The sequence below is a fragment of the Aptenodytes forsteri genome, unplaced genomic scaffold, assembly GCF_000699145.1.
Source record: "Aptenodytes forsteri isolate BGI_AS27 unplaced genomic scaffold, ASM69914v1 Scaffold212, whole genome shotgun sequence".
Taxonomy (NCBI): Eukaryota; Metazoa; Chordata; class Aves; order Sphenisciformes; family Spheniscidae; genus Aptenodytes; species Aptenodytes forsteri.
The window spans coordinates 89,335-99,107 of NW_008795487.1; the positions used below are offsets into that span (position 1 = coordinate 89,335).

The window sequence follows — 9,773 nt, forward strand, 5'->3', positions numbered from 1 at the left end:
ACAACTCAGGAATATACTTCGAAAGCAGGTTACCCTAAAGTAGAGCTGTCTCCTGACAGAGCAGCAAGACCTTTGATAAAACTTTTCCTTCATAATGAAATGGATCATTGATGAAAATAAACAATATCTTATTTTAACAAAAAAAACAGATAGGGAATCAGGACTCTTAAAAATCCAGTATGGACTGAATATACAGATCTAATTTATCAGGGAAGAGCTGCAGATTTTTTACAAAAACTGAGTTCACATCTCTGGGGGACACCTAAAACATTTATATGTGAGGAGTATTTATGTGTTCATGAAGGGAAGAAAAGGAGAAAACCATTTTGACTGAAGAACACCTACCAGCATATGAACACAAACCTGCAAAACACTTGGCAAGCTACGGTCACTAAAGAGAGCTGAAACAACTTTTGAAGAGAAGATATCACATTGACCTTGTCCTTCATAGTATTTGAGTCTTAATCCTTCCCTGAATATGAACTTTCTTTCAACACTTTCTCTTGTCTGAATAAAGACATTTCTTGCACCTTCAGCCAATCATCCTTTAAATATAGAGAATTATTCCAGAAAAAAAATACTAGATTCAGTTAAATTTTTAATTTTATTTCCAGGTCTAGACTTAAAAATTTACGGTGCACAAGAATCCACTGTTTGTTAATATCTACCTTTGTAAGATGCTTCTTATACTTTACAGAGGTTTTGACAGAAAAGAGGGTTATAGGCCAAACTTCTCAGTTTTGCAGACTTTGTCCAAAAGATTCCAGAACCAAGTTATAAATAGTCCTTAGCTGATTTCCTGCAAAAGTGACAGCTGTTTTCTTATGCCAGCTGAAAAAAATTGTATTTTCCACGTTAGCACGTGAAAATTTGGCATATTCCTTCTTTCATAACTAAAGACTATATAGCATCCTTTGCAGAACAGAAACACTTAAAGTTTTGGAACTTCTGAAGTAGTAACATGAAACTTATAAATGCCAGAAACAAGTAGAGTTTGCCTAGATAAGGTTTATGTTTAATTACCCTTAGATGGAAATTAATAGTTTGTGATGGAACACAATGTCAATAAAATAATAGTTTTTTAAATTAAAGGTTTTATTGTTGCTGATAGCAACATGCCTGCATGCTGGGAGATTATGCTCATCAAAAAACTTTGTCTCATACCCTTGTTAATGCTCCTTTGAATATAAGCTGAGTTGTTGCTGTTCCCATATTCTTAATGTGCTGGTATTTTAATAAAAGATATTCTGATGTCACATTCTTAATATGCTGGTATTTTAATAAAAGATATTCTGATAGCAATATTGTTTTGTTGTGCTTCTTTTCTTTGTTACAGTTTGTAGCACATCCAAACTGCCAGCAACAACTTCTCTCAATCTGGTATGAGAATTTGTCAGGTTTACGGCAGCAGACCATGGCAGTGAAGTTTCTGGTCGTTCTTGCTGTTGCAGTAGGACTGCCATTCCTTTCAATGGCTTACTGGATTGCTCCTTGCAGTAAGGTCAGTCTGTGAAATCTTGTAATGGCCTTTTATTAACTCCTGTATCATCTGTATGTAGATTCCTGTCTGGCAAAGGTGAAGCATGAGTATAAATTACTGACATGATTAAATAATACTTCAGAAACGTGTTATTTTAAAGCTGAGTTAGAATGGAATGGCTGCAAGACTGCATGCTCTGACAATTGTAATTAAGACAGGTAAATGTATTGTGTTAAATGCACTGTATGTTAAATTAAATTACAATGGTTGAGCAAGAGTTGCCTTGTAGAAATTGTACTTTAGAAACGATGAGTCAAACTATTCTTCATTTAGTTGTTGCCTTAGTAGGCAGATGCAGAGGATCCTAATTTCCCATTGATTCAGAGCTAGACTAAGTTCAAGCTGTGTGTTGATTCCAGTTACCTCAAAGGCAATTTTATTTTTGATGATTAAAAATTAATAGATAACAGTTACTGAAACTGAAATGACTGGCACTGAAAATGCCAGAAATTAAAACAATCATCATCAGTTTTCTAGAAGTCAGGTGAACTGTGTTGGCTTGTCAAGACAGTGCTAATACTCATTATATTTCATGAGGTTTTTAAAGCAGTCGCACAGCCTCCTCTGCATCCATTTATAATGCACTGTCTGGATTTGGACGCTACCACTGTATCTGTTTTGGATGATATATAGTATGGAAAGCCTTTCCACTGAAGGTGGGTTACAGTCTCTGACCTCTCTGAACTTTGTGTTGAATCTCTGTTTTAGTTGGTCACTATCCATTTTAAAGGGACACTGATGGAAAATTTCCCTTGAGAGTATGTTAGAGGGAACAAATGAGATCCTAATTCAACAGTATACTAGGGTATAACATCTATGATTTTAGCAGGTCAAATCCTGTGCACATACAATGATTCCAGGGGAAGAGGAAGGTTGAAAGAGAGGACTGAGGTCTTTGTGGGGTTTTTTTATTGTTCTCTGGGAGGAGAAAGGTGGGCCTTTTTTGTTTTGCCATATTTTTCATTTCTTTCAGTCTGGACAATAAAAATCAGTTATATCATTTTCGCTTTTCTGTATAGTGACTAGGATTTTTATGAATACTTTGTCTTAAAACACGCCTTGAGATTCAACATACTTCAGTAATTGGTTTTCAACTATAGCAGTGACTTATCTATTTGTCATTTTCCTTTTTCAATGATTTATTGGATCTTAAAGTGATTTTGAACCATTGTACATTCTGGAAAAGCTATTTCAAAGTAGCTTTTTAAAGTCAAGGTTCAAGGAACAACATCCTTTAAGGTTTCACTTCCTCTGTCGCTATTAATCATCTCATCGTGTGATTTATAAGTTGAATGCTTTTTGTTTCATTATATTCTGCAAATGTAAAATCTAATCCACCTTTTTCACCAGTTGCCATTTCTTACCTTGTGCTTCACTCATACTTGAAAATTTGGTTCTTCTTTTTTCTGAAGACAAAAATGTTCACTGTTTAATTTCAGGATAGGATGGCTCCAATACAGAACACAATCTGTATCAACAGAATCCATTCTGTGTATGAATTGATGGAATTTTACAAATCTCTTCTCCTGCTACCGAGATAAAGTACCCATTATTTTTCCGGGTTTGGCACTATAGGGCACAGTGACAGAAGAGAGGGAAAATACTCACAGTATTTGTGGTGAAAATAACAGCTAGCAGTGGAGTTATACTGACACATTTCTTTATATTCTCATGCCATGGCTCTGAGAAAGGCAAAAATGTCTTTATGACATTTCAATATCTCAGTCGGTTACCTGTATAGCTGACCAGTTTCCTCTTTAGGAAGAAGTTAATTTGAGCTTGGACCACAGATACTGAATTGAGAGTTTCAGATCTGGAAGAAATTTCATAGAAATATGTGGACAAAGTCCTGTTGATTTGGCAGGAATTCACTAGTGTCAGATGCCAAAAGGAATTAAGATTGCCCCTTATTTGAGTTTCAGCCAGCAATCCACGTGGAGGCACTTCAAAGTTTTATGAACTGTTTGCTCTGCATTTCTAATTAGTAATTCAGTCTAACTACTGACATAATTAACCCAAAACTTCTAGAATACTATTTTATTACATGACATTTTGAAAGACTAAAAACTTTTTTCAGTTATCTCCAAGAATCTCTAATGTCTGTGCTGTTCAGCTCTAATTAATAATAGAATTTAGATTTTTAGCTTTATGAATTCATAAGTAATTCAGTCAGACCCTGGCCAAGATAAGGGATCTGAATTTGAAATTGAGTCTTCTTTCACTGTTCCCAGCCACCTGGGGTTGGCATTTCTAAAGAACTTGGTAAGTCCCTACAAGCTTTCTAGAAGCATGTTCTGAGGGTTATAGACATTCCTCTTTTGCACTGTGGTAGAGGAAAAGAAATTGAACATTATGTCCAGTATATGAGGAGCTAGGAAGTTGTTCTTCCTAAAAAAGTATATGCATTATCTTTTTTTTGTTATCAGGCCTTTTCTCCTTTGTGATAGATGTGTTACCTGGAGTCCTATTTTATCATTTCTTTATCAATGCCACACTCCATAATGTTACAATACTGATTGTTTCTGCAGAGTCACAAAGGTGGAATAATGTGAATCACTCACTCCAGTCCCCAGCGATTTTAGGTGACCCTATATACAGACAAATACGTGCTGAAGTGTCCACCGTATAACTATTGTACATCGTGTCCTAACCTAAACCAACCTATAAAACACTCTCCAAAACTCTATAGCAAACCAAAGCACAGAGGATCAGAAACCAGAAAAAAACCCAAACCAAAATCCAAAATCAAAAGCACTTAAATTACAGAAAGAGATTCAGAGCATTTAGAAGATCATGTCCTTGGTCTGTGCAATGGGAGGGGATTTATTATGTCAAAATGCACAGTGAAAGTGTATTAAGGAGGGACTCTAGCTTATAGAAAAGTCCAAACTTGCAAGATTATGGCCTTGTCTTTACCTGTCGCTCTTTCCTTCCCTGATTTGTATTTTCTGACCTGTATCTTCTCTGTAAAGAGATTCAGAATTTTAAAAGTCATTTCAATATTTTATTAGTTCACTGTTACATGGCAATGTCATAATAACTTCCAGCATTTGTGTAATCAGTTCAACCGTAGTCAGTCCTGCTTCCAGGGAGATTTTACTATATATATGTAAAAAATACTTTTCTGTCTCTTTTGAAGTGGTGGTGGTGGTGGTGGGGCACTAGGAGTTCAGTCTTTTAAATTTTGTATTTTTTGATCAAGGGATGTATTAACATTACCTCCTTCAGTATTTTTTCTTCTTTTCTGGCTATGTCTCTTTCTGGCATCTGTCTCCTAACCCATCTTTGTTTGTGAACACAAAAATAATGCATTTAAAAGGACACTGTCAAGGTACTTTGTAATTTTCCAGCTCTGCTTTATTGTGTGTTGTTTATGACTGTTCCTTCCTAGCTTGAACTAAAATCTTTCCCCGTGGCGATTAACTGTTCTTGTTGTAGTTCACACAAAATAATTGGTTGTTGAAGTTCATCTCATGAGGCTGATGGAATATTTTATTTAATAAAAGATAAATTAATTTTATTGAGTGAGAAACATAATGAATGGCATGGGTTTGCAAAATAATATAAAGGAGAAAGAAGATCAAATTTTGTGCCTGCTAACCTTGACAGTGTTCCTTTAACAGTATCTTCTTTTTACATTTGTCTAGTTTTCTTAATGTTCTCTGTACTGGAGACCTTACCATCGCATCCTCGGCTGCATCTTCTTATTCTATATTTCTGTAAAAGCTGACTGTAAGGACAGCAAAATTCTGACTGTGATATTGAAACAAGTGTAGCAAAAATACGAATACCAATAGCTTATCTTTCTGCTTTCCCCTCCCTTTTCCAGACCACAGATTGTTACAAGTTTCAGCTGAGATCTGTGACACTTGCTTTCAATTCTTTCCAAGGAATTTTTGTCAGATACAGATACTGTCTTCATCTAAAATAAAAAAGTATTTTTCTGCAGTTGCCAACTAAGTGAACAAGCTAAGACTTTTACTATTAATACAGGCACTTTCAAAAATAAAGTAAATAATTGCTAAAAGTTCAGCCTTGTGTGAGTTTGTATGGAACTTCTAGGTTTTTTAAGTGTTGTACTAAACCATTTTAAATTGTTCTTAGTCATGACAAAGTTGAGGACATTTCCATTAAAGGAGTCAGGAAGGAAATTAAGACACTACAGAACTATAAACGTAACCTTTTGAGGCCTCATGACTTTTTTTAAAAAAGAAAATAAGTTGGGAAAACTGCACAATAACTGCTAAATTGAGTATCGCGTCAGTCAGGAAACAGAATTCTTCAATCATAATTCACTCCTGGTGATAATTTAATGCTTTTAGTAAGTGTCAAAATCTCATTTTCTTTGTTGCCTCATAAAGATGACTAGCATGTAAGAAATTCAGTAACTCTAATAAATTTTTCTCTTGATTACCTATAATAGACATAGATGCCCCAAAATAATTACAGAATTATTTCAAAACACTCAGTTAAAAATACATATATGGTGAAACTGATATGTTATCCCTCTGAAAACAGCAAATAAGTAGAAACTTTTAAAGGTGACTGTCAGCATGGCGTCATAGGATACAACTTTTTCCAAATATTTCTTCCTGTGTATTATTGAAATATATATTTCTCTGTACTTTTACTGTTCTTTTTATACATTTTTATTCTGGAAGAAGGCAATGCAATATCCTTGTGTTTCATAACCTCTGTTGCAGCTGGGGAGGATAATGCGTGGACCATTTATGAAGTTTGTAGCCCATGCAGCCTCTTTCACCATTTTTCTTGGTCTGCTTGTCATGAATGCAGCTGACAGATTTGATGGCACCAAACTCCGACCTAATGAAACAACAGGCAATGTAAAACAGCTATTTAGGATGAAAACATCCTGTTTCTCATGGATGGAGATGCTGATTATTTCTTGGGTAATAGGTAAAGATTAATTTTTGCTTAAATTTGTCTTGCTATGATTTCAGTGAAGTTGGACCCAATTTAATCCTTTGCTATTAATGTTATGTGTAAAAATTGCAACAAAAGGAGTTTATTCAACTGGCTGCATTCCCACATTGGCCTCATGTTTCTTATTGGATGTCAGCAGGATTCACATGTGCCCAGTTAATCACAAACATTCAGGTTAAGGACTTAGGTGAAATCTGCATCATCTGAATATGAATGAATTCAGTTTTATGAATATCAGAGGAAAGCGTCTACCAGTTTTCTGGTTTTTTTTTGAGTCAGGCTGTGTCAACTCCCAAGGGGAAAGATTTCCACATCATGGGCCAAGTTTTTTTGTATCTAATTGTCTCTTTCTGCTAAGATTCTCTTATTTTGCAAGTATGCCTGCAGAATTCATAGTGTATAGCTGAATGTATTATTGACAAAAGAGAAGCAGAATATAGACCCCTGAACAGTCAGCGGTAGATTTTTCCATTCCAACACAGGGATGAAATGAATACTATGAATAGTACTGTGAGCTGACCCATTCAATTTGGTGATGCAGTACTAGTCAACATAAGAACTTGAGCACAGACCCTCAAAAATATTTTAGCTGTCTGATTCTTATTTACAAGTCTAATATTGTTTATTTCAATGGGGTTTAGATGCCCAAGTACTTTAAAGAGCTGGGTTCTGGTTGTTAGTTAAATCAGTAATACAGGAGAGTTAAATTCAAGCTAAGTAAAATCTGTTTCCATTCAAGAGCTTATGCATTTAAAAAATTTTGCTTTTGAGCTCTCTGTGATTCAAATTGGAGCCATTTGTTCACCAACTGATTCTTATAGCTTTAAAAGACATCGACAATCTTTATTTATTTCATCATATAGCTGTATATAAATTAATATAATTGTGTGTTGTGGGAATAATATGGCACTTAGATTTCCAAATATTCTGTAAATATCAGTGTTTTCATCTGATAATAAAGGAGTAAATAATAATTTTCCAATTTGAAGTTCTAGTTTGCTATTTTATTCTATTTTTATTTATTTCAGTGTCATGCATAAGATAGTTTTTGAAAAATTAGTTCAGTGCATACAGATGTAGCATTGAATTTAATTACTGTAATTAACATTATAATTGTCCTTATCTGAAAATGATGAAAAGTTCCTTCAGACAATTCGATAACTGCAAAAAATAGTGACATTATTCCAATTCATTTTTTTATTAACTCTTTTTAAAACCCTAGAAATGTACTTCATGATTAAATAAATTTTATCTTGAAAAGGAAAAGGATTTGCTCAATAAAAAGGATGCCATAAACTAATACTGTACTCCTATATTTTATTATTAAGGGGGAATAATTAGGAATCAAACAGATACCTTTCCTCTGTTGAAGAAGCATTAGGTCTGATTCTTACTTTCATGCTCATTTGTCACATATATTTGCAATTTCAGTAAAATAGACTGTAGCTGGGGTACTCTGTAAATAAGAACATGTGAATTCTGCTATTAGTTCTACCACTATATGATCATGCCAGAGCATTTCTGCTCTTTCAGTCTCTTTCTGTGTCTGTAACAGATGGTAATACTCACATCCCGTTCTTCTCTTTGAAAGCTTTTGTAGTTGTACAGGAAAAAGAAGTATGAAAGATTGTGATTATTACTCACATGAGAAAGAAGTACTGGAATGTATATGAATTGGCAGGTTCAAGGATTTTAGTTTGTGTTCGAACTCCCACTGACCAAAATGGTTTTGAGCTTGACTGCAACCAAGAGCATATCCTATACATAATAAAATATCAAATAAAACAAACATGAAGATAAAAGAACACACTGTTTTTTCTGTTTTGTCTTATACAGGCATGATATGGTCTGAATGTAAAGAAATTTGGTCTCAAGGTCCAAAGGAATACCTTTTTGAGTTATGGAATATGCTTGATTTTGGTATGTTAGCAATTTTTGCAGCATCATTCATAGCAAGGTTTATGGCATTTTGGCATGCGTCCAGAGCCCAGAACTTTGTTGATGCAAATATGAAAGATCTGACGAGTCCAACACTGGAGCCCAACATAAAATACTACACCTTGGGTGAGTTGATTGCACATGATTACGACTTACTTCTTGGGCCAAGATGAATTGATTTGCTGTTAATGTCTGCAATACTTTAGTTCCACAATGTACTGCTTAAGAAATTCCCACCCCTTCTTCTCTTTCTCATCCCTACTCTTTGATCACAGTTCCCTTGGCTATGCTCATACATCTCTTTGGGGTCTGTTCTAGACATCAGGCACTGAAATGATCTAAGATCAAAATAACCCCACTGTCACCCCACCCCTTTTCAAGATTATTTTAATCCAGGTCATTTCATCTGTTCAGTTACACAACGCTATCCTGCAAACACTTGTGTTGGCACAACTGTGAATGTAATGTACTGTAATGCAGGGGCAGAACTAAGCAATGAGATGCAGGAACTTCTTAAACCTGCTTTGCCAACATAACCAATGTATCTTTTACATATTCTTTGCTTAGAGACTCTTATATTATTTTAATATTTCTCAATCCACCCTCTTTACCAGTAAGAGATAAAAATGTTGACAAACTTGCTTGGCATATATGAGAAGTGACTAGAAGCTATTTTGCCCAAATGAGAAAAAATTAAGCTCTGTTCACTTATGTTCACTCTCAACACTACCACATCTCTTTTCCCTTTATTAGATATTTTTCTCTAGATACTGAATTACATTAGTTTCTATCTCTATTCTATGCCTCAAATACTATTTCTGATAAGGCTGCATTTCTTCATTATCCAGGCTGGAAAAAAAGGAGAGCAATTAATATATATATTCTGAAACAAATTAAATTGTATTCATATAAATTTTACTGGAAAGTTACAAATTTCACATAAGTTATAAAAGCAGCTAGTTAAATATTAGTTCAGTTTTCAGTAACACCCACTTGAAGAATTTGCAAACAGGGACTAGTTATGTTCACAGTTTTTGGGTATGACAAGCACAAGTCTTGTAACTCATTTGTGCTATATAATACTGTATCATCTAGCAAGGCAGTTTCTGTTGACATCAGTCATGAGTTGTGACTTTGTTATGCACTTAAGCAGTGTTGAGCCATTTTTAGTGTAGAGAATCACAGAATCATTTAGGTTGGAAAAGACCTTTAAGATCATTGAGTCCAATTGTAAACCTAACACTGCCAAGTCCACCACTAAACCATGTCCCTAAGCACCATGTCTACACGTCTTTTAAATGCCTCCAGGGATGGTGATTCACCTCCTTCCCTGGGCAGCCTGTTCCAGTGC

At 34.8% G+C, this 9,773-nt stretch overlaps 1 protein-coding gene across 2 annotated transcripts in view; it reads left to right on the forward strand.

The window, feature by feature from the left end:
* TRPC6 (transient receptor potential cation channel subfamily C member 6) overlaps window positions 1-9,773 on the forward strand; it is a 39,957-nt gene that overhangs the window by 10,382 nt on the left and 19,802 nt on the right. For both annotated transcript variants that reach the window (XM_009281334.2, XM_009281333.2), the window contains exons 3-5: window positions 1,337-1,501; window positions 6,244-6,457; window positions 8,321-8,548. In XM_009281334.2, the coding sequence (XP_009279609.1) occupies window positions 1,337-1,501; window positions 6,244-6,457; window positions 8,321-8,548 (607 nt within the window). The remainder of the gene's footprint in view (window positions 1-1,336; window positions 1,502-6,243; window positions 6,458-8,320; window positions 8,549-9,773) is intronic.